Source organism: Trichomonas vaginalis, chromosome IV, assembly GCF_026262505.1.
Source record: "Trichomonas vaginalis G3 chromosome IV, whole genome shotgun sequence".
Classification (NCBI taxonomy): domain Eukaryota; phylum Parabasalia; order Trichomonadida; family Trichomonadidae; genus Trichomonas; species Trichomonas vaginalis.
Window position 1 is genome coordinate 13,732,157 of NC_067206.1, and position 21,991 is coordinate 13,754,147.

At 36.8% G+C, this 21,991-nt stretch overlaps 21 protein-coding genes and 3 pseudogenes across 24 annotated transcripts, besides 5 other annotated features; 15 read left to right on the plus strand and 9 right to left on the minus strand.

The window, feature by feature from the left end:
- Positions 1–3,415: part of a mobile genetic element that runs on past the window's edge.
- TVAGG3_0086560 (uncharacterized protein) lies at positions 361–1,596 on the plus strand (the record flags this gene model as incomplete). Its single annotated transcript, XM_051222289.1, has 1 exon — positions 361–1,596. The coding sequence occupies one exon, from the start codon at positions 361–363 to the stop codon at positions 1,594–1,596; it is 1,236 nt and encodes a 411-aa protein (XP_051107275.1).
- On the plus strand, positions 1,663–2,052 carry TVAGG3_0086570 (protein of unknown function, DUF4108 family; the record flags this gene model as incomplete). Its single annotated transcript, XM_051222290.1, has 1 exon — positions 1,663–2,052. One exon carries the CDS (start codon positions 1,663–1,665, stop codon positions 2,050–2,052), a length of 390 nt encoding a protein of 129 aa, XP_051107276.1.
- On the minus strand, positions 2,069–2,521 carry TVAGG3_0086580 (uncharacterized protein; the record flags this gene model as incomplete). Its single annotated transcript, XM_051222291.1, has 1 exon — positions 2,069–2,521. The coding sequence occupies one exon, from the start codon at positions 2,519–2,521 to the stop codon at positions 2,069–2,071; it is 453 nt and encodes a 150-aa protein (XP_051107277.1).
- Positions 3,334–3,568: a mobile genetic element.
- Positions 3,569–3,676: 108 nt separating this feature from the next.
- Positions 3,677–3,865, plus strand: TVAGG3_0086600 (uncharacterized protein; the record flags this gene model as incomplete). The annotated part of the gene is made up of 1 exon (XM_051222292.1): positions 3,677–3,865. The coding sequence occupies one exon, from the start codon at positions 3,677–3,679 to the stop codon at positions 3,863–3,865; it is 189 nt and encodes a 62-aa protein (XP_051107278.1).
- Positions 3,866–3,900: 35 nt separating this feature from the next.
- On the plus strand, positions 3,901–4,101 carry TVAGG3_0086610 (uncharacterized protein; the record flags this gene model as incomplete). The annotated part of the gene is made up of 1 exon (XM_051222293.1): positions 3,901–4,101. One exon carries the CDS (start codon positions 3,901–3,903, stop codon positions 4,099–4,101), a length of 201 nt encoding a protein of 66 aa, XP_051107279.1.
- A 27-nt stretch (positions 4,102–4,128) lies between these two features.
- TVAGG3_0086620 (beta-sandwich domain of Sec23/24 family) lies at positions 4,129–4,695 on the minus strand (the record flags this gene model as incomplete). The annotated part of the gene is made up of 1 exon (XM_001291710.1): positions 4,129–4,695. The coding sequence occupies one exon, from the start codon at positions 4,693–4,695 to the stop codon at positions 4,129–4,131; it is 567 nt and encodes a 188-aa protein (XP_001291711.1).
- Positions 4,696–5,313: 618 nt separating this feature from the next.
- On the plus strand, positions 5,314–5,598 carry TVAGG3_0086630 (uncharacterized protein; the record flags this gene model as incomplete). Its single annotated transcript, XM_051222294.1, has 1 exon — positions 5,314–5,598. The coding sequence occupies one exon, from the start codon at positions 5,314–5,316 to the stop codon at positions 5,596–5,598; it is 285 nt and encodes a 94-aa protein (XP_051107280.1).
- A 23-nt stretch (positions 5,599–5,621) lies between these two features.
- On the plus strand, positions 5,622–6,206 carry TVAGG3_0086640 (uncharacterized protein; the record flags this gene model as incomplete). Its single annotated transcript, XM_051222295.1, has 1 exon — positions 5,622–6,206. One exon carries the CDS (start codon positions 5,622–5,624, stop codon positions 6,204–6,206), a length of 585 nt encoding a protein of 194 aa, XP_051107281.1.
- Positions 6,207–6,570: 364 nt separating this feature from the next.
- Positions 6,571–6,783: a mobile genetic element.
- Positions 6,780–6,875: a terminal%2Cinverted (terminal inverted repeat of Maverick-3 transposon ID:TVAGG3_0086660).
- Positions 6,780–21,991: part of a mobile genetic element that runs on past the window's edge.
- Positions 8,682–9,530, minus strand: TVAGG3_0086670 (uncharacterized protein; the record flags this gene model as incomplete). Its single annotated transcript, XM_051222296.1, has 1 exon — positions 8,682–9,530. One exon carries the CDS (start codon positions 9,528–9,530, stop codon positions 8,682–8,684), a length of 849 nt encoding a protein of 282 aa, XP_051107282.1.
- TVAGG3_0086680 (phage tail repeat-like family) lies at positions 9,549–10,408 on the plus strand (the record flags this gene model as incomplete). Its single annotated transcript, XM_051222297.1, has 1 exon — positions 9,549–10,408. A coding segment is annotated over one exon (860 nt), but the record flags the coding sequence as incomplete, so codon positions are not given.
- Positions 11,779–12,180, plus strand: TVAGG3_0086690 (uncharacterized protein; the record flags this gene model as incomplete). The annotated part of the gene is made up of 1 exon (XM_051222298.1): positions 11,779–12,180. One exon carries the CDS (start codon positions 11,779–11,781, stop codon positions 12,178–12,180), a length of 402 nt encoding a protein of 133 aa, XP_051107284.1.
- TVAGG3_0086700 (uncharacterized protein) lies at positions 12,200–12,355 on the plus strand (the record flags this gene model as incomplete). Its single annotated transcript, XM_051222299.1, has 1 exon — positions 12,200–12,355. The coding sequence occupies one exon, from the start codon at positions 12,200–12,202 to the stop codon at positions 12,353–12,355; it is 156 nt and encodes a 51-aa protein (XP_051107285.1).
- Positions 12,732–12,956, plus strand: TVAGG3_0086710 (phage tail repeat-like family; the record flags this gene model as incomplete). The annotated part of the gene is made up of 1 exon (XM_051222300.1): positions 12,732–12,956. The coding sequence occupies one exon, from the start codon at positions 12,732–12,734 to the stop codon at positions 12,954–12,956; it is 225 nt and encodes a 74-aa protein (XP_051107286.1).
- TVAGG3_0086720 (uncharacterized protein) lies at positions 13,001–13,543 on the plus strand (the record flags this gene model as incomplete). The annotated part of the gene is made up of 1 exon (XM_051222301.1): positions 13,001–13,543. A coding segment is annotated over one exon (543 nt), but the record flags the coding sequence as incomplete, so codon positions are not given.
- Positions 15,276–15,539, plus strand: TVAGG3_0086730 (uncharacterized protein; the record flags this gene model as incomplete). Its single annotated transcript, XM_051222302.1, has 1 exon — positions 15,276–15,539. One exon carries the CDS (start codon positions 15,276–15,278, stop codon positions 15,537–15,539), a length of 264 nt encoding a protein of 87 aa, XP_051107288.1.
- On the minus strand, positions 15,588–16,298 carry TVAGG3_0086740 (cytochrome B-C1 complex subunit 6, mitochondrial family; the record flags this gene model as incomplete). The annotated part of the gene is made up of 1 exon (XM_051222303.1): positions 15,588–16,298. The coding sequence occupies one exon, from the start codon at positions 16,296–16,298 to the stop codon at positions 15,588–15,590; it is 711 nt and encodes a 236-aa protein (XP_051107289.1).
- Positions 16,331–16,915, minus strand: TVAGG3_0086750 (uncharacterized protein; the record flags this gene model as incomplete). The annotated part of the gene is made up of 1 exon (XM_051222304.1): positions 16,331–16,915. One exon carries the CDS (start codon positions 16,913–16,915, stop codon positions 16,331–16,333), a length of 585 nt encoding a protein of 194 aa, XP_051107290.1.
- TVAGG3_0086760 (uncharacterized protein) lies at positions 16,942–17,331 on the minus strand (the record flags this gene model as incomplete). Its single annotated transcript, XM_051222305.1, has 1 exon — positions 16,942–17,331. The coding sequence occupies one exon, from the start codon at positions 17,329–17,331 to the stop codon at positions 16,942–16,944; it is 390 nt and encodes a 129-aa protein (XP_051107291.1).
- TVAGG3_0086770 lies at positions 17,619–18,162 on the plus strand (annotated as a pseudogene). Its single transcript has one exon. A coding segment is annotated over exon 1 (544 nt).
- TVAGG3_0086780 lies at positions 18,191–18,390 on the minus strand (annotated as a pseudogene). Its single transcript has one exon. A coding segment is annotated over exon 1 (200 nt).
- TVAGG3_0086790 lies at positions 19,349–19,902 on the plus strand (annotated as a pseudogene). The gene has a single exon. A coding segment is annotated over exon 1 (554 nt).
- TVAGG3_0086800 (protein of unknown function, DUF4106 family) lies at positions 20,053–20,925 on the minus strand (the record flags this gene model as incomplete). Its single annotated transcript, XM_051222306.1, has 1 exon — positions 20,053–20,925. One exon carries the CDS (start codon positions 20,923–20,925, stop codon positions 20,053–20,055), a length of 873 nt encoding a protein of 290 aa, XP_051107292.1.
- Positions 21,010–21,432, plus strand: TVAGG3_0086810 (uncharacterized protein; the record flags this gene model as incomplete). Its single annotated transcript, XM_001295213.2, has 1 exon — positions 21,010–21,432. A coding segment is annotated over one exon (423 nt), but the record flags the coding sequence as incomplete, so codon positions are not given.
- TVAGG3_0086820 (protein of unknown function, DUF4108 family) lies at positions 21,449–21,868 on the minus strand (the record flags this gene model as incomplete). Its single annotated transcript, XM_001289706.2, has 1 exon — positions 21,449–21,868. The coding sequence occupies one exon, from the start codon at positions 21,866–21,868 to the stop codon at positions 21,449–21,451; it is 420 nt and encodes a 139-aa protein (XP_001289707.2).

A 21,991-nucleotide genomic window follows, 5' to 3' on the forward strand; every position in this document is an offset into this window, starting at 1 on the left:
TATATTGTTTCAAACTTAGGTTCAAAGTGTTATTCGAATGTCGACAGAAACTATTATGACCAAAAGATACTTATGCGTATAAACAATACTTTCTCTGCTGGTTTGCCTATTGTTCATTCGAATGCAGAATTTTCAACCTTAGTGAACTCAAACACTTTGGCAAGTATAACGTTGACATTAGTTGACGCAAACTTTGTTCCTGTAAAACTTTTATGTCCTATGTATTTGTCAATGACGGCAGAAAGTTTCGAATTGGAAGACGCAACTGGTGAAAGTATTGTATTACAAGAACAACAAATGCAACAAAAGGAACAACAAAGTCAAGAATAAAAAAAAAATATTTTCTTTATTTTTATAAAAATGTACAGAATAGATGTTTCAGATTTTTATGACTTCCAAGCATTCAGAAATATGTGTCCATTTCGAGACTATAACAAAGCAGTCGAGAATTTGAAACGTTTAGTCATTTATGTTGACTCTGCCCCAGAATGTTATGTCATGAAAGAATGGGATGTTGTCTTTAACAAACCAAGAGCAACAATAGTGTCTGAACAAGAATGTAGACAGAAACTTAAGAAAATAAAAGTTGTACAAGTTGGAATGAAGATGTTAGATGCTTGGGATATCTTATTGTCAAAGTTAGAAGATTTTTCAGTTCGTGGTATAAAGTTTTATACACCTTCTCCAAACTTCTATTCTATCTTCACTGGATATAAATACGAACAAGTAGAATGGAAACACAGTATTATAGAAGCTTGGTTAGACCATGTCAAAGAAATTATATGCAATGGAAACGAAAAGGTTTATGAGTATATCTTATGTTGGTTTGCAAACATCTTACAACATCCAAGTGCTAAAAATGAAACTGCTCTCATTATAATTGGAAAACAAGGAACTGGTAAGAATACTTTCTTTACAGATATTTTGTGCAAACTGTTAGAAGGTTATTCGAATCCGAATATGACAAACTTAGAAAACATCTGTGGCAAGTTTAACTCCTCAATAGAGAATATGAAACATATAGTTTGCAATGAACTTCAAAGTATAGATACAACAAAAGTTTTGAACTCAGATGCTTTGAAGAGTCTTATAACAGACAAAGTTGGAGTTGTTGAAAGAAAGTATAAAGACCAAAGAGTTTGTGAAAATGTTGCAAACTTCATTATGGTTTCAAACAATGCTGTTCCGATGAAGTTAGAAAGTTCTGACAGAAGATATTTAGTTGTCAGAACGTCAGATTCTCATATGCAAGATACAGAATATTTTGACGACTTAGCAGAAACTTTGACATCTGACTTTTACAACCACTTGTTCTCATATTTCATGACATTAGATATTTCTAAGTTCAATCCAAGACAAATTCCACATACCGAAGAGAGACAAACATTGTTAGAAGCAAACAAGAGTGTATATGAACTGTTCATAGATGAAACTGACTTTGTGTCATTAGATGAAAAGTCTTTATATGATGAATATAAACAATATTGTCAAGAATATGGTTATATGGCAGCTTCTAAACGAACATTCTTGGCAAATGTCAAAAGTCTTTTAGATGTTCAGAATGGTGTATATACAAAGAAAATTTTTTCTGAGTAAATTTTAAAAAAAATATTTTTTTATCCGATAGAAAAGATGACGAAATATATTTCAGTAAACAAGTACATGTCAGGACTTAAAGAAGAACTAGACCCATTCACATATTTGAATGTTTACTTCTACCATTTTGAAAAGTCTTCATTCAGCAAAGTTTGGAACATCGAACCAGTTAAGTTTGCTATTGTGACTAAAAATGGTGCGAAATTTGAAGACTTAGACATAGAAGGTTTGTTAACAGTCAAAGAAAGTTTTGACAGAAGGTTCTCAAACCTTAAAGAAGGCAAAGCATACAAACTTGTTATACCTTATGAACCAAAGAAAGCAGACGACTATGAATATTATGAGTCTAAGATAGTTGAAGTTCAAGGTAAATTGGGTAAAAAGATTTTAGAGCCTAAGCCAGTGTTTGCTCCTAAAGAGGAAGAGAACATTGACATTGACCCAGAAATGTTCTAAAAATAAAATTTTATTTTTACATGTCAAATTTCTTTTTCTCTGGAACTGGTTCAGGTTCTTTCTTCTCTTCTTCTACTTTCTTTTCTTTCTTTTCTCTCTTCTTCTTTTCTGGTGGTGAGACGTCAAATTTCTCAGAACCATATTTATGTAAAAGTTCTTTGTCCTTTAATAGCTCATCTATTCTGTTTTCTATTTCATCTTCAAGAACAGCGCATGTGTCTTCTTTGCATTCTAAGAACTTTTGTTGGACTTCATCTTTCCAATCGGCGTCATTTCTGTCAACAAGTCTGTCATTGACAAATTTTAAGACTGCTCTTTGTAATGTTTTATGGTTCTTGTCATATTCCCAGAAACAGAACTTTAGAACAAATTCACCTTTATTGTTTACACTATGTAAGATTTTATGGTCGACAGATGTTTTGCTGTCAAAAAGTTTGTCTCGAATATAGATAGCGAAATCGCTAGACATTTTCTAAAAGATAAAAATTTTAATTTTTCTAAAAATATGTTAGAAAAAAAGTTTGCTGACATTGACAAAAAATTTGAGAATGTTTTAAACAAGAACAAGAGGAAGTTAGAAAATGCTCAGATAAAGCCTATACATGACAAGTTCTTATTTGCTCAGAATGGTATAACAGGTCTAATTGCACCACCTGGGTCTGGTAAGACTTTCACTTATCTTAAAATGGCTGCACAACAACAAGAACTAGATGAGAAGAACCCATTCTATGAGTTAGTTGTTATTTGTTCGACTTCTGGTCAATTTGACCAAACCGTCAATTCGTTCAAAGATATTATAAAGAAGTCTAAGTTAGTATGTATAAAGGATACTAAGTTGTTAGATTGGATAAAGAAGTACCAAAGAAGAGTTTTGAAGTATAATGCAATAAATGAGTATATAAATTCTAAGTTCAAAGACCCTAATGAGGAAATGCAGAGAATATTAGAGAAGAAACACTTCAGAAACAAACAGAAAGAGATAGAATACATTTCGAAGAAATTGCAATCTTACGATTGGAAAACGCACCATCATAGGTGTCTTCTTATCTTAGATGATTTCGCCTCTCATCCTTTGTTAAAGAACAGAGAACAAGATATGTGTCGAATTCTTAAGAAGCTCAGACACTTTAACATCTCAGTTGTCATTTGTGTACAGACAGCAAAGAGTTTAAGTAAGGATGTTAAAAGAATACTGACTGACATTATACTTTTCCCCGGATTGTCCGAAGACGATTTCATGGAACTTATGAAAGAGTCCATGGCAGGTAAGTTTGACAGACATGAACTATGGGAGAAGTACAAAGTCATACAAGACCCTCATTCTTCTTTCAGAATTCATATCTACGCAAACAAAGTTCAAATTGTAAAAAGTCAAGCTTGAAAAATGTAAGTGTTTAGTCTTAGTAAGATGGTAGCTTCTTAAAGCAAATACCATTGCTGAGTTTTATGTACGTGAAGAGAAGTACAATGAATTCAATTACGAGTACAATTGCAATGACAACTAAGGCAACTATTTTTGTCTTTTGCCAGCAAGGGTACTTCTTCTCTTCCAATGGTTCGGTAGAACTATACTCACTCATGAGAAATGCCAAAACGGTTTAATAGAAAAAGTGTCATTTTTTTCATGTCCGAAGACTCGAAGGTGCAACACTTCCAAAATACCGACGAACTCAGAAGAGCAGCATGGCAGTATCTTCTTGACAACTTCTTTGAGTTCTCCAGGTACACCTTGGAAAATGCTGAAGAACTCCGACACAGAGAATTTGGAGAAATTGCACTCCAATACTACCTTGACAAACAAAGGGTAAATTAAGACTAAAAACTTAACGTTTAAAAAGTGACATTTTTATGAGCTCCGAGTCACCGAGAAAACTTGGTCAGATGTTAGCAGCTTACTTCCCTGAGGAGGATGGAAGCGTTACATACATCAGGTTCAAAAACAACGAACCTGGAATTGCGTACCAAATTCGCAATTACATGACCATGGAAGAGTACGAAAGGTTTCTACAAGAGAAACCAGCTCTAAACAACTCAGAAAAGAAAGAGTAAAAAGTTTAATTCGTAATTGTTTATTTTTTACTTGTAAGGGCAAGCTGCAAGAATGAAGTCGACTATCTCCGTCTTTGTTTTGACGAGCTGGACGGCTCTTGCGAGTACGTCTGTTTTGCGGTCTCCAGCTGGTGTCTGACCTTCGTAATTGCGCATGTTCTTGAGAGCTCCAACTGTAAATGGTTGTAGGATGAAGAGTCTCTCAGACTGCTTGAGGTAGTCTTCACGGTCACGAGCCGAATCTGTGGTACGAGTCGAATCGGTCGATTTGAGGGAAGAGACTGAAAGCCTGTCGTCTTCCATTGGAGCTGTAGCATACTCTTTGCGTAAGCGGTTCAGACCTTCTTCGAAGTCTTGGTCTCTCTTCGATTGAGATTGGAATTGGAATTGCTGGGGTGGAGCTTGCTGGAACAACCAAGGGTTGGGGAAGTAAGGCATAGGCTGAGGAGGGTAGTTCGGGAAGCCTTGTGGTGGAAATTGGTAGTAATTCGGAGGTACTTGCTGGAACTGAGGTTGCTGAGGAGACTGTTGTGGTTCTGCAGCTTTCGGTTCTTCTGGCTTTGGAAGGCATTCAGGAAGAGGAACGTCAGTCATCCGTTTGTGTCCTGTCGGACCACAACGATAAAAATCTCTGCTACTAGCAGTACTTTTACTGACAGTAGCAGTACTTTTACTGACAGTAGCAGTACTTTTTCTGACAGTAGCAGTACTTTTACTGACAGTAGCAGTACTTTATCGTCGAAAACCCTCTCAAATTTTCCTTTTTACTGACAGTAGCAGTACTTTTACTGACAGTAGCAGTACTTTTTCTGACAGTAGCAATGGTCGAGGTCGAACCTACCGACGAGGCAATTTACCTAATTGAAATTAACGAGCTTGTTAAAGACTTCCTCAGGCAGAATGTAAAAGGCAAGCTTGTTAACGGTTGGATAACGGGAAGGGCTGCCTTGAATCTCGAGACTTCGACTGGAATTCCAATTCAAATACCAGAAAACACTCCTTTCGACGACATAAAGCAAGCAAAGAAGGAAGCCATTATAAAGTTCTTTGCCAAGCGTCCTTGGATACTACTTCCAAACAGAGAGAACCCTTTCCCAAGAATGAACCAAATTCTCAAGGGTCTCCTTCACTTCTCTGGTCAGCTGTTCTACATAACCTGTGAAGGCGACATTCAGCCAGTTCAGTAAACATCTCATTTTAACTCACTTTTTTATGTTTTTACTCACACTCGTACTCACCAGGTATGAGTACAACTATTTCAACTGTGAACCTTGTATTGACCGGTCTTCCTGTAAATGCAAGTTCTGTCAATACACAGTTTATGGTGGCAAGAAAGACAGTGGGGAATGTTATTCTGACATCTGTTGTTGCGCTCGAGAGAGAATTGAAATTCCAGACCCAACTCCAACAAGAACTCTCAAGTTGCCAAAGACTCATGTGAAGAAGAAGCCTTCTGGTAAGTTTCTTATAGCCATATACATGGCACGTTTAGAGTAAAAACATTTTTTTTCATTTTTTGAATGAAGCAAGTTAAATTCGTCCCACACCAAACTCAATGGACCGATGAAGAGTTTCAAGCCATGGTTGAAGGCGTTGAGAACGACATAGACGGCGAACTTGAAGGAGCTCAAACCACAATTGCAACCAAAATTGCACAAGTCAAGGAACAGATAGCTCCACTTAAAGCTACCAAAGCTACTCTTGACCTCATGGATACTTACCGTTTAGAAGTAAAGAGTGGAATAAGACAATTAAAATTAAAACTTCTAAACTGCGAAGCTATACTCCAAAAGTTAGCAGAAATGAGAAGACTTTACCAGAGCTACTTACATGTAAGGGACTTACCTTCAAGCAGTCCGACCAAAGATGAATTTTCTGACATTGTCCCAATTTTGTCCGAAAGTCAGCTCAGATGTTTTGAACTGCTCCCAACATATCCAGAATATGAAAATTTGCCTGAACTCTTTCGGTTCCTCAAAAAACGTTTTTTGGTTCTCATGTTCGAAACTTTTATCGGAAGAGACAACAAACGTTCAGAAGAAGAGCAAGATATTATTTTAAACTTGTTGTATGACTTAACTGTCATAACCCGCTTTTTGAAGTAAAACCGTCATTCTCAAACCACTTCATTTTTTCGATGTCCGAACAAGCACCGAAGCCGAACACAATGGCAGATGTCCTTTCAAGGTTGCCAGACAAGCGCCCAATTCAAATTCAAATTGCCCAATTGAAAGCTCATCTGACAAACACCATTAAGACTCTCCAAAGTAGTCTTATGACAGAGATGACCAATCTCAAAGCCGATGTCCTCATGAACCAAGCTTCCAATGAGAAATGCCTGAACGATTTCACGGAAACCTTGCGCAATTACGAGAGAGAGAACCGAGACCTTGCCAGACTCATCTACCGTTTCTTCGAAGAGATAGACGCTATCTGGAAGGTACTCGGAAAGGACAGAACGACACCCAATATATAAGAATTCCCGAAAAGTGACACCCAAAAAGTGACACTTTCAATAGGGAGTAACACTTAAAAAGTGACAATTTAAAATTCACAATAAATAAAAATAATAAATTTTTTAGTCTATTAAATTATTCTTTTCTTTGAAATCCTCCAAAAATTCTTCGAAATGTTCTAAAATATAATCTGGAGAATTATAACAAAATTCATTAATTTCTAACAAAAAAAAAAAAAAAAAAAAAAAAGGTAGTGGGGCTTCCAGGGGCTGCGCCCCTTCTAGCCCCGAAGATGTTTAGTATAAATGAAGTTCTTATATACGGGTCTTCCAGGAGCTTTTCACAAATTATATATGTTTTCATGTTTTGTCAAGACTTCTTCGTAAAATCAGACAAAAATAATGTTTAGGGTAGAAGGTTAGATATAACCTCTTTTCTAACCTCTTTTCTACCCTCTTGAATTTTCAAGACTTCTTCGTACATGTTTTGTCACTTTTCTGTCACTTTTCAGGAAAAAACATTTTTATTATATATATAAAATGAATTTTACAAAACCACCGTTACCCTTCTTTGGAAATAAGAGTAGATGTAAAGATATTCTATTGAGAGAACTTAAGAAACTACCGAATGGTCTAACATTTGTAGACTTGTTCGGTGGAAGTTTCTATATATCTCATTTGTGCCATACAATATTTCCTGACTCAAAGATTATATGCAATGACTTCGACAACTATATGAACCGTCTCAAACATATACCAGACACAAACAAAATATTGAAAGAGTTAAAAGAAAAGATACCTATAGGTAAGATGGAACGTATACCATTAGATAAGAAAAATACTGTCAGAGAGGTTTTGAAAAAGGCAGAGTATATTGACTGGGATAGTATATCTGCTAGACTATTATATAGTGGTGCTATAAGAGTTCATGACATTGAAACACTTATGTCAAAAGTTTTATATCTTAACTATACAAATGTTTTCAAAGAGAACATAGAAAAATATATTGAGGGTATAGAGTTTGTGAGATGTCATTGGACAGAGTTGTATGAAAAATATAAAGACAAGGAAAATGTTTTCTTTATAGTGGACCCGCCGTTCTATAACACATGGGATTTTCAATACCAAGTAGACTGGACTTTGAGAGACTCTTTAGAAACTTTAGACGTTTTACATAACCATCCATGCTTTTACTTTACATCCGATAAAAGTGGTTTGGAAAGTGTCATGAGATGGTTAGAGGACATACATGACTATGAGTTTATATATGACAAGATAGAATATGAGAGAGGTCCTATAAACTGGAGAAAGTGTCATAACAAAGAAATTTTACTAGTAAGTAAATGTGGTTTGAAATAGGACTACTTGTTTTAGGTTTTTTCCATTGTGTCATTTACTTATTTGACGTGGCAGAAAGGTACAGAGAATATGAAGATGAACCAATACCAGCAAATGTTCAGCATATGTACTCGTAAGAGATATTTTTATCTAATATTAAATGGACGCACAGAACTTAGCGAATGCACAGCAACCTGGACAACCAAACCCAGAGAATATTCCAAATGAAGTTAGAATACAAACTGCAATGGCAAACTATGGTCAAGTGCCAACAGATGTACAAATGCAAACTGCCATGTCAAATGACGCTGCGTTAGGTTTGCCACCATGGTATGCAAATATGAGATGGAAAGAGTTTTATACAAACCCTGAAGTGGATATAAACAACTTTATGCAGATGACGCGAACACAGGAGTTGACCCAGAATATGTTTTCTACCAGAGGAGAAACAGAATGTATGAGCTCCAGTTAAAGAATGCTATGGAACTCAACAGGAAACGTAAGAGACTAGGCGGACATTAGATTTTTACATATAGTAAAATGGGTTTCTTCAGTAAGATAGGAAACTTCTTTCGAAATGTTGGAAGAGGTATATGGAATGGAATAAAAACCGTCGGAAGAGGAATTTGGAACGGTGTCAAAAATATTGGTAAAAGAGTAGGTCAGTTCGTTGGTATTATACCTAAAGACCCTGAACCAGAAGAACAAGCTCCTGTTATACAACAGCCTGAACCTGCACCACAGTCTAGTTGGCAACCAAATCCAACACCTCAACCGTATTAAAAAATTATATTTTTACCGTTCGATAGTAGTTGTATATGAAACTAAGTTCTAAGTAAAACGCATGGTATAATGGAATTATTCTTTTTCTTCCATCTGTAGTAAACCATACTTGAAAGTCTGAAATACTTCCACTCGGTGGTTCATATAACTTTGTAGGTTTTTCGTAAAAGTCATTTGCCAAGCATAAGAAAGAGTTTTGGGCGCCAGAAAATGAAGCATGAACAATAATAGCAGCTGGGTCGAAAACATCTTTAAATAAATATGGTTCATCTCTTGCATATCGACTGTAAATATTTGCTAAAGGAAGTTCGACTTTCTGATTTAACATTCTTTGCAAATAATACCATGACATTGCAGTGAATTCTGTATATATTTGTTCGTCTTTCTTTGGATTGTCTTCGTAGATTTGAAATGACACTTGTGAATTTTGTTTGTCATATACAATTCTCACATAAAGTGTGCTCTCGGTATTTGCATATTCATCAGCATATTTTGCATAACATGAATTTATTTTATCTTCTATATTTTTTAACGCAGTCTGTAGAGAAGATGAAAGGTCAACTTGTATTAGCTCAATTTCTTCCCACATTTTTCGTTTCCCTTCAGATATATAATCTATATGAAACCTTACAATAAATGGAAAACTTTTATCTTCTACAGACACAAACTTCATTCTACGAAAGCCAATAGCTTTTGTGACAGATGGGTCTCTTAGCCATCTTAATGGGTAGTCAAAACGATAGCCTTCATGCTTTACGGTCTCTGTCTCAAACTTTTGACCGACATTAGTAAAAAGTTCATCTAATGGTTTAGTTGTAGCAACTCTTGAATTTTCTTTTTCTATTGGAAGCATATTTTATCTAGAATAAAAATGTCGAAAGATATTGCTTCCATGAGAGAAATACAACACAACCGACAACTCATTGTGCAAGCTCTAAATAAGAACACAACAAACTTTTCAAACTATTCTAAGATATCTGAGTCATTGAAAGAAGGAAACTTAAAACTGACATTAAACCCAATGACAGATGAGTTTCTGTTTCAAGACAATAAGAACCATACTGTCTGTATAAATCCAACAAAAGGAACTTTAAACGAGAAACCTATAGATGAACTTCTTTTGAAGGCAGATATTGACAACAAAGCTGACAAAGAGTATGTAGATGCAACAAGAGACTATATTCTCGCATGGACAGATAGAACATACCCACAAAAACACCATACACATAACATCTATGACGTAGATGAACTACCAGCAATGTTAGATGACAAAGTGGATAAAACATATGTTGACAATAAAATGTCAAGTGAAGTGACAAGAGCTGACAAAGAATATTCTAAAAAGACTCATACACACGATTTCTTCGCAACTGTTGGTATAGAAAATATTGCAGGAACGGTTGAAGAACCTGATGGAACTGGTGGGGATGCATTGTATTGGAAACCTCCTAACTTTCCACAAGGTTTAACATCGGAGGATGACATAACGACGATGAAATACACTAGATGTAGAAATGTCTATGTCATGGAGGATGAAAACAAAGTTAAATTCACTGCTCAAGATTTATATGACAACAAAGCTGACAAAACATATGTTAACGATGAGTTAGATAAAAAAGCTGACAAAACATATGTTAACGATGAGTTAGATAAAAAAGCTGACAAAACAGAGCTTCAAACGTTAAAGACAGAAATGCTTCAAACATTATATCCTATAGGCTCTATTTATACGTCAATGAACTCTACCAGACCAGAAACAGTTCTGGGTTTTGGAACTTGGACTCAAATAGTTGACAGGTTTTTGTATTGTGCAAACTCTTCAAAGGAAACAGGAGGAAGTAAAACGATTTCAGGTGAAAATTTACCTGCGCACAGTCACTACATAGATTTAAGTACATCTCAAGCAGGTTGGCATAAGCATAAATTTTGGGATTGGTCAGCAATGAAAAAAGGTAAAGGATATGATGTTAAAGACGACGTTCAGTTTGCTATAAATTGTTTCTGGGGTGACACTCAGGGAGATGGAAACCATACACATCGCGTTTCGGGATATACGCAAACAACGGGACAAAGTAAAGACTACATGCCACCTTACATGACAGTTTACGCATGGTATAGAAATGCTTAGTCGTCATTTTCAACTTCTTTAGCATATTCGTCAGGAGTTGTCTTATATTTGTTAGGAACTGTCTTTGAAAGTATACCACCTTGAACTTTGACAAGTTTGAAACGAGGTCTGACAATAGTCGTTTTATCTTCTGCTTGCAGTCTGTACATTTTGCCATGTTTGCCTAAAACTTCATAATATTCTCTTGTATACTTTCTTCTATTTTTACGAACACGAACGTGAGTACCTGTCGAGTTCCCATTGTTGTCATAGTCAATAGTATTTTCATATGGGTCGCGTTTAGGTATTTCTATTTTTACTTTGTCACCTTTCTTAAGTTTGAAGCCTGGCATTCTTTCTTGTTTGTCTCTTTTGACTAAACTATTAAATATATAGTCTTTCTCTAAGTCGGGGTTGTTTTTCATTTCTTCGGGGGAGTGGTTTCCCAAACCTTTTTGTTTACGGCTATTGTAAATATTTAAAACTTGTCTCATCTTTGCCATGGAGAAATGTCTGTACTTGTCGTCATATGACATTTCATCTACCTCACCACCTTGTGGTTGATTTAAGTCTCTTAAGATTTTTATACAACTGTCAATGACACCAAGAGCAGAATGGTTTTGGTCGACAATGAAATATTGGTTTACATTTTTTGAACGCAGATAGTTTTTAATATCGTCTGATTTGAAAGAACTTTCACAGTCAGATGTCAGTTTTGTTGGATGGTATTTGTCAACGAATATTGTCAAAGCTGCTAAGATATCTAAAATATTTTTGGACTGTAATGGTATGGCTTCACAGTATCTTGTGTTTTGACCGACAAATATTAGCCAGTATGGTGGTCCATCTTCTCTATACCTCGGAATGTTTTCCAAGATATCCATAAACCAAGCATTTGGTGTTGAACTAAAGATTTTTACCATGAGTGCTTTCTTTGTCGCTTTAGAAACATAGGGGTCCTTGTTTGGATTCGTCATTTTTTAACCCATAAGAAATGGGTTTATTTGGCGCATTAGCAGGAGTTGCATCCAGATTTTTGCCCGCAGTGGGAACAATAGCCAGAGGTGTATTTGGAGTTGGAAGGAAGATTTTGAGTACATTAGGTATACTTAAAGAGAAAGCACAACCTATTATACAAACTGTACAGAAAGGTTGGGATGTAGCACGAGATGCAGCAAATCTTATTCCAAATCCTGAAACAAGAGGAAAAGTTCAAGGATGGATGGACAATGTAGGAAGACAAGCAGGAAACTATTATAACAAAGCAAATGACTACTATAACCAAGCAGGACACTATATGGACCAAGGTGAAAGATTCTTTAACAGAGGATATAACCATGCACAACAATGGGTAAACAATAACCAACCTCAACCGCCTCAAACGTGGGGAATGTAAAGTTTTTTACTGAGATGAAATGAACAATACAGCATTGAGACAAATGGGTTCAAGATGGATTTGTCGGCTTCCAGCAGTTACACAACCACGTGTTTGTCAAGTTCTTCCTATACCTCAGGAAGTTTTAGACCGACTTAAAAAACAACAACAACCAGTTGAAAACAAACCAAACTAAAATTTTTTACTGAGATGAAATGACCGAAGAAGTTGAAACGGTAGATTTGACACCACAAACAAAAAGTTCAGAACCATTGTCAAAACCTGTCAAAGAACTTACAGATGAAGAGAAAAATTCAATAATAGAAAGTGCCAGGTCTGGAAATACAAACCCTAACTACAAAGTCACTTTTCATAGAAATGGAACGGCTAGTATCTCAAAAAAGAAACAGACCTCACAAATAAAATATTGAAGTCTGAAGGAGTTTATGAGACAACAGATGGAAGTTTACTTCACCGACCAACAGTTCATTATAGAACATCTCATTGACTTAGAGTCGAAATATTCTAAACTTTACAACAAACACAAAAAGTTGAAAGGAAAACAAAAACAAATGGCATATGATATTTATGAAGATGTTGACGACACAACTGTTCCTGCAGGTGAGGTAAAGTCAGAGGAACCGAAAAGTGACGAAAAACCGATAGAAGAAGAGAAACCAAAAACTGAAGATAAACCAAAACCAAAGTTTAGTTTCCAAACTAAACCAAGTCAACCTTCATTAGCTGGTATGGGTTGGCGTCAAAGACTTTTGGCAGCAGGCGGTTATGTAAAGTAAAGAAAAAACATTTTTTTATTTTTATAAAAATGCCCCCGTATAGAATGGATAGAAGGTCTGCTAGAATAAAAGCAGAGTTAGAAAGATATGGTTGGAGAGTTTCAAAGAATTTTAAATATAGGAAGGGAAGACCCATAAAAGTCTATGACAAATTGTCTGGTCTTCGCTACGAAATGGATTTGGAAACAGCACGTGCCAATTATCCAAACAGACTAGAGAGGTTAGAAGAAGAACGTCTTATGGACATGCCTTTCGATGTTAGTGAACCTCAAGTTGAAGGACACGACGGCTTTGCCAGATTCTACTGGAAACATGACGAACAATTGCATCCTTTGAGAAGGAAAAAAGGAAAAGGTGAAGACGCACATGCTCCCATGGAAAGAACAAGATATGCATATGAAAAGTATCGTGAAGTTAGAAGTCAAATTACATCTGGTCGAACCTTTACAGTAAACTTTGACGAAGGAAAGAACAAAGAAGGCTTCATGGGTGTACTTGCTGCCATACAAGACGGAAATAAGAAAGGATACAATCTCAGACTAACCGTAACAGATTTAGATGGTCATATTTACTATGCACATGGCAATGTCACAACAGCCGCACAACTTCTTGACGCTTTCAAGACTACAAAGAGAGAACAAATGGTTGACTCCGACTCAGACATTTTGAATGCAATTGAAGGAATTGCAAGTGTAAAATTTGAATGGTACCAACCGAACCCTCAAGCAGTCAGACAACATGCTGGATACTTCCCGTTCATAAATAAGTCTGACATTGACTTGACAAGGTATGGAATTTACAATTCAATTGAAACAATTGTCAATGAACCTTGTATTCTTACATGTCTCAGGAACTCTGGTCTTGTTACAGATGAGAAGATGAAGTATCTTGAGTCATGTGTGAAGACAAGGTACATTCTCAGAGGTCAATTGGCAAAAATTGCACCGTTGGCAAATGTCAATATCCGAGTCAACATACCTACAGCTAAAGGTTCTTCACATGACGACTATGTTGTTGACAAAGACTTACCATGGTTGAAGATTGTAATTGTCCACAACCACTTCATGTTGAACGAAAGTCTTATGTTCGGAAAAGGTAAGTGTAACATTGTCAGAGCTGTTAACATTCTTTTCGAGAAAGGTTTGTTGGAACCAATTCCAGATGACAAGCTGACAGAAACTTTTGTACCAAAAGACGAAACAAACTTTTCATTGTTAGCAAGACCAAAAGTTGTTCCAGACAAAGTTCTAGTACAAAAGAAGTACACAATTCCAAAAGGAGTTGGATTGTTCGGATACCAACCTGAACCAGAAGAACTTCCAATGAGGTTGCAAGAACTTCAAGATGCTATAAACAAACTTCCATTGAGAAATCCAATTGACGTCAAATTGTATTGGAGAGCATCTGAGTTAGGTCAGAAGGTTTTATATGAAACAGGTTGCTTCGACGATGTTTATGAGATAACAGGAGAAGTTTCTCAGAAGATAAGAGACTCACTTGAATTTCCACAAACTGGACCAATTGGTTGCGACAAGTTCGACTCATATGAAAAGATATACTATGTCGACCTTAACGCTGCATACATGAGGTTTGTCCAATATATCCCGACTGGAATTCCAAACGAAGACGGTGAGTTCCCAGGAAGGAACTATACAGTTGGAAAAGTCATACAACAACTGTATGATATTAGGAAAGCTTCAAACCCCAAACTTGCAATGACACTCAAATTGCTTATGAATTCGACATGGGGATATTCCATAAAGAAACCTCAAGAGATGAAGAGTAAACATTATGAGAAGGTCGACAACTTTGTTGAAAGGTTTTCTCCTTTTGTTTTGAAGTACGAATTCACTCAAGGTCAAAGTGGCTTAGTAACCACATTAAAACCTATTGTCGAACATTGGTCTTACCCTCAGTTCGCAAAGGCAGTCCTTGACAACTACAACAAATTCTTCTCGGAAGTCAAATCCAAAGTGAAGGTTTACTATGAGAACATCGATGCACTCATGACGAACGAAGAAGGCTATAACAAACTCATTGAAATGGGCATGGTCGGTGAAAAGATGGGTCAATTCAAATTGGACAAAATTTTCACCGAAGTTCATGTCCTCTCCAAGCGTAAGTACTGGGGCATACTTGAAGACGGCACAGAAATAAAACATTGCATGAAGTAAAAAATTTTTATTCGAATTTGAATCGGACAGGTCGAGTTACACCATTCTTGGTCTCAAACTCATATATAACCTGTTTGTTTGTATTTTCGTCGACTATGACACGAGACACGAACATTGACCAAACGGACAAAAAGTGTCATTTCAGATGGTCCCGCAGCCAATCGCATTCGAGCACTTCGAAGAAGCCTTACGTTCCAAGGGAGAGGGTGTCTGGTGCAAGGCAGAGGTCATGAAACTCTACGAGCAGTACATCCTCAATGCCTGGGAGGACAAATCGTCCTTGGATTGGCAATTCTACCAACTCCTCTGGGACGACCTCCTAGGCAACTGGGATGACGAAAGAGTCCAATTCAGAGGTCGGGAGCTAATTGTCCAAATTACCCTTAATTTAACCCACTTAATGAACTAAACACCTAAATTTACTCGGGGTTTCCCCTAAAATAAAATTTTTTTACTCTTAGAACCACTCGAGGTTCTCCTTACGGTTGTTGAGCTTGTCACCGTCAATGTGTCTGACCCTCGTCTTCTTGTCTGGATTTGGAACCCATTGAATTGCGACAAGCTTGCCCATGGAGATTGAACCGCGATTCCGAAGGTTAAGGTTCAAGTGTCCCAAGTTGTTGAGGACTGGGGTAAGAACCTTGCCTGTCTCCTTGTTGCGGATTTGATATGGGTAGGGTTGGGAAATTTCGTAAGTGTCATCGGCAACAAGGGTTGCCCAAACTTCCTCTTCTTTGTGTTTCTCTTCTTCCTCTTCTTCTTCGTGTTTCTCTTCTTCTTCGTGTTTCTCTTCTTCCTCGAAAATTCCTTCTTCAATTTGGTACTCACGAATTACGGTGTTGGAGGTTCTGTCCTTTCCGAGTACCTTCCAGATGGCGTCTATCTCTTCGAAGAAACGGTAGATGAGTCTGGCAAGGTCTCGGTTCTCTCTCGCGTAAATGCGCAAGGTTTCCGTCAAATCATTCAGGCATTTCTCATTGGAAGCTTGGTTCATGAGGAACTCACCTTTAAGTCCCTTCATCTCTTCCATAAGACTACTTTGGAGAGTCTTAACGGTGTTTGTCAGATGAGCTTTCAAATTCAAAATTTGAATTTGAACTGGGCGCTTGTCTGGCAACATTGAAAGGACATCTGCCATTGTGTTCGGCTTCGGTGCTTGTTCGGACATCGAAAAAATGAAGTGGTTTGAGAATGACGGTTTTACTTCAAAAAGCTTGTTATGACGGTTAAGTCATACAACAAGTTTAAAATAATATCTTGTTCTTCTTCTGAACGTTTGTTGTCTCTTCCGATAAAAGTTTCGAACATGAGAACCAAAAAACGTTTTTTGAGATTGCGGAAGAGTTCAGGCAAACGTTCATATTCTGGATATGTTGGGAGCAGTTCAAAACATCTGAGCTGACTTTCGGACAAAATTGGGACAATGTCAGAAAATTCATCTTTGGTCGGACTGCTTGAAGGTAAGTCCCTTACATGTAAGTAGCTCTGGTAAAGTCTTCTCATTTCTGCTAACTTTTGGAGTATAGCTTCGTAGTTTAGAAGTTTTAATTTTAAATGTCTTATTCCACTCTTGACATCTAAACGGTAACTATCCATGAGGTCAAGAGTAGCTTTGGTAGCTTTAAGTGGAGCTATCTGTTCCTTGACTTGTGCAATTTTGGTTGCAATTGTGGTTTGAGCTCCTTCAAGTTCGCCGTCTATGTCGTTCTCAACGTCTTCAACCATAGCTTGAAACTCTTCATCGGTCCATTGAGATTGGTGTGGGACGAATTTAACTTGCTTCATTCAAAAAATGAAAAAAATGTTTTTACTCAAAACGTTAAGGTTGACTGAACTGGTTGGATGTCGCCTTCACAGGTTATGTAGAACGGCTGACCCGAGAAGTGAAGGAGAGACTGAATTGCCAATTTCATATGGGGTAGGGGGTTCTCCTTGTTTGGTATTTTTATCCAAGGACGTTTGTTTAGGAACTTAACAAGAGCTTCTCTTTTGGCGTCCTTTATGCCATCGTAGGCTGTCCCGTCTGGTATTTGAATTGGAATTCCAGTCGAAGTCTCGAGCTGAAGTGTAGACCTTCCAGAAATAGTGGTGAACTTGACCTTGGGCTTCATTACCCTGCGCAAGTACTGCTTAACAACTTCATTTATCTCTATAAGGTAAATTGCCTCGTCAAATCCTTCTGGTATTCCGAGTCCTTCCATCCGACAGGAAAATATTTTCCCGACAACTGGAAAAAAAATTTCCCGACGACAGGAAGAACTCTTCCAGTTGTCCGTCCGTAAACCATTCAAATTTTCGAAAATTGAGAACTTTTGGTCGAACTTCAGAAAAAGTTTTTCCTTCCGACAGGAAAGGTTTTTCCTTCCGAAGGAAAGGTTTTTCCTTCGACAGGAAAGGTTTTTCCTTCGACAGGAAAGGTTTTTCCTTCCGACGGTTAAGCCACAAACAGATGTCGACGTCCCACCAACCGAGCCCATATCCCAACCAGAAGAACCGAAAAGCTGCAGAACCACAACAGTCTCCTCAGCAACCTCAGTTCCAGCAAGTACCTCCGATTTACTACCAATTTCCACCTCAATGTTACTACCCACCACAAGGCTTCCCGAACTACCCTCCTCCTCAGCCTATGCCTTACTTCCCCAAACCCTTGGATGTTTATGCAAAACCCTGCCCCACAATTCCAATCTCAATCCAAGAGAGACCAAGAGTTCGAGGAAGGTCTGAACCGCTTACGCAAAGAGTATGCTACTACCCCAATGGAAGAAGACAGGCTCTCACTCTCTTCCCTCAAATCGACCGATTCGACTCGTACCACAGATTCGGTTCGTGACCGTGAAGACTACCTCAAGCAGTCTGAGAGACTTCTTCATCCTAGAACCATTTACAGTTGGAGCTCTCAAGAACATGCGCAATTACGAAGGTCAGACACCAGCTGGAGACCGTAAAACAGACGTACTCGCAAGAGCAGTCCAACTGGTCAAGACAAGACCGAGATAGTCGACTTCATTCTTGCAGCTTGCCCATACAAGTAAAAAAATAAACAATTACGAGTTAAACTTTTTACTCTTTCTTTTCTGAGTTGTTTAGAGCTGGTTTCTCTTGTAGAACCTTTCGTACTCTTCCATGGTCATGTAATTGCGAATTTGGTACGCAATTCCAGGTTCGTTGTTTTTGAACCTTACGTATGTAACGCTTCCATCCTCCTCAGGGAAGTAAGCTGCTAACATCTGACCAAGTTTTCTCGGTGACTCGGAGCTCATAAAAATGTCACTTTTTAAACGTTAAGTTTTTAGTCTTATTTTACCCTTTGTTTACCCTTTGTTTGTTTGTCAAGGTAGTATTGGAGTGCAATTTCTCCAAATTCTCTGTGTCGGAGTTCTTCAGCATTTTCCAAGGTGTTCCTGGAGAACTCAAAGAAGTTGTCAAGAACATACTGCCATGCTGCTCTTCTGAGTTCGTCGGTATTTTGGAAGTGTTGCACCTTCGAGTCTTCGGACATGAAAAAATAACACTTTTTCTATTAAACCGTTTACAATTTGAATTTTGTTGCTGAATTCAGCAAAAATATAATTTAGGGTAGATGGGTATATCTAACCTCTTTTCTAACCTCTTTTCTACCCTCTTGAATTTTCATGAATTTTATACAGAAAATGCTTGTTTTGAGGTCGAGCCACTTTTGGCTCCACCGTATTCTTTCAACCAAAACTCATGAATTCGGCAAAAATATATTTTAGGGTAGAAGGTTAGATATAACCTCTTTCTAACCTCTTTTCTACCCTCTTGAATTTGTCATGAGTTTTCCCGAAATAAAAAATAAAGTTGGTTTTTTTAAAAAAATATTTTTTTATTTTTATTGTAAGAACATGTTAGCAACAACAGCACCAAACTCGTTAGTCATGAATCCAACTCAATGTTAGTAGAGATGAAAAGCTTCATTCCTTCTTCATATACTTTCGAAACAAAATCCAGAAGATAAAGCAAGAACTTTTAACAAGTACTTTAGACTGTAGTGCGAAAGATGAAACAAATGAACAGTATCTTTATGAAATGCAGGACATTATTGACCATTTACCCAAATTGCCTGAAATCCAACAACAAAAGCTTACTATTCCAGAATTCGATGAAATAGAAGTCAAAGCAACTGACTCAGTAGAAATAAAGAAGTTCATACGAAAGGTTAACTATGAGTTTCTTGGATTTCATTGCAACCACAAAGTCATGGACAAAGATTGCGATATGGTATATAAGAACATCTCTGACATATACAAATCTGGGGAGTTTAAGACCTACGACAACTTTGTTTCGTTAGTTGCAATGTGTATGGCAGATAAGAGATAAAGATAGAAGAGGTAAGATATGGAATGAACAGATAAAACCCGCAACTTTTGAGTTAAAGAGAGCAATTGACGCCTTAGTCATACTAGCAGGTAAGGTTTCAGAATATAACGCAAAAATGAACCCACAATGTTCTAAATGTAAAGCAGCAATGAGGAAATATAACTACTCCGTCAAAGAGATAGAACGTATGAAAACGACTATGCTGACTTAAAGAGGGAGGCAGAGAAACCAGCAGAAGATAAAATGGACATGTTGACATTTCTAACAAAAACTATCCAACAGCTGACGATTTCCTTCTATCTGACGTCAAGAAGAAGTATAAAGAAACCTTCGGCATTGTTAAAACATTCGATGTACTGACAGAAGAAATAGAAGCTACGAAATTGTTTAAAGTCTCACGAATTCACAATGTTTACCATGTAAAACGCTTATAAAATAACTGGGGTAGAAAAGAGGTTAGAAAACAGGTTAGATCTAACCTTCTACCCTAAACATTATTTTTGCTGAATTCCGTATGAAAATCGTGAAAAATAACAGAGTATTTTGACAACTTCAAACAAGCAGAGTAAATGAACCATTTATTTTTATTGACTTTTTACAATTTGAACTTTGTTTGCGTAGATATGAATTCTGAAAGAAGTATGAGGGTCTTGTATGACTTTGTACTTCTCCCATAGTTCATGTCTGTCAACCTTACCTGCCATGGACTCTTTCATAAGTTCCATGAAATCGTCTTCGGACAATCCAGGGAAAAGTATAATGTCAGTAAGTATTCTTTTAACATCCTTACTTAAACTCTTTGCTGTCTGTACACATATTACGACTGAGATGTTAAAGTGTCTGAGCTTCTTAAGAATTCGACACATATCTTGTTCTCTGTTCTTTAACAAAGGATGAGAAGCAAAGTCATCTAAGATAAGAAGACATCTGTGAGGGTAAGTCTTCCAATCGTACGATTGCAATTTCTTCGAAATGTATTCTATCTCTTTCTGTTTGTTTCTGAAGTGTTTCTTCTCTAATATTCTCTGCATTTCCTCATTTGGGTCTTTAAACTTCGAGTTTATATACTCATTTATAGCATTGTACTTCAAAACTCTTCTTTGGTACTTCTTTATCCAATCTAACAACTCAGTATCCTTTATACATACTAACTTAGACTTCTTTATAATATCTTTGAACGAATTGACGGTTTGGTCAAATTGACCAGAAGTACTACAAATGACTACTAACTCATAGAATGGGTTCTTCTCATCTAGTTCTTGTTGTTGTGCAGCCATTTTAAGATAAGTGAAAGTCTTACCCGACCCAGGTGGTGCGATTAGACCTGTTATACCATTCTGAGCAAATAAGAACTTGTCATGTATAGGTTTTATCTGAGCATTTTCTAACTTCCTCTTGTTCTTGTTTAAAACATTCTCAAATTTCTTGTCAATGTCAGCAAACTTTTTTTCTAACATATTTTTAGAAAAATTAAAATTTTTATCTTTTTGAAAATGTCTAGCGATTTCGCTATCTATATTCGAGACAAACTTTTTGACAGCAAAACATCTGTCGACCATAAAATCTTACATAGTGTAAACAAGAAAGGTGAATTTGTTCTAAAGTTCTGTTTCTGGGAATATGACAAGAACCATAAAACATTAGGCAGAGAAGTCTTTAAGTTTGTCAATGACAGACTTGTTGACAGAGATGACGCCTCTTGGAGAGATGAAGTCCAACAAAAGTTCTTAGAATGCAAAGAAGACACATGCGCTGTTCTTGAAGATGAAATAGAAAACAGAATAGAAGAGCTATTAAAGGACAAAGAACTTTTACAAAAATATGGTTCTGAGAAGTTTGACATAACTCCACCAGAAAAGAAGAAGAAGAGAGAAAAGAAAGAAAAGAAAGTAGAAGAAAAGAAAGTAGAAGAAGAGAAGAAAGAACCAGAGCCAGTTCCAGAGAAAAAGAAATTTGACATGTAAAAATAAAATTTTATTTTTAGAACATTTCTGGGTCAATGTCAATGTTCTCTTCCTCTTTAGGAGTAAACACTGGCTTAGACTCTAAAATCTTTTTACCTAATTTACCTTGAACTTCAACTATCTTAGACTCATAATATTCATAGTCGTCTGCTTTCTTTGGTTCATAAGGTATAACAAGTTTGTATGCTTTACCTTCTTCGAGTTTTGAGAACTTTCTGTCAAAATTTTCTTTGACTGTCAACAAACCTTCTATGTCTAAGTCTTCAAAAGTTGCACCACTTTTTCTAACAACAGCAAACTTAACTGGTGCAATGTTCCAAACTTTGTCAAATGTAGACTTTTCAAAATTATAGAAGTAAACATTCAAATATGCGAATGGAGCTAACTTATCTTTGACTTCTGTCATGTACTTATTTACTGAGATGAATTTTGCCATCTTTTCTATCGGATAAAAAAATATTTTTTTAAAAATTTACTCAGAAAAATTATTTCTTTCTATATTTGCCATTCCGAACTTCGAAAAGATGTTTTATACCAGCATAGAATTTTTCTCTAGAGC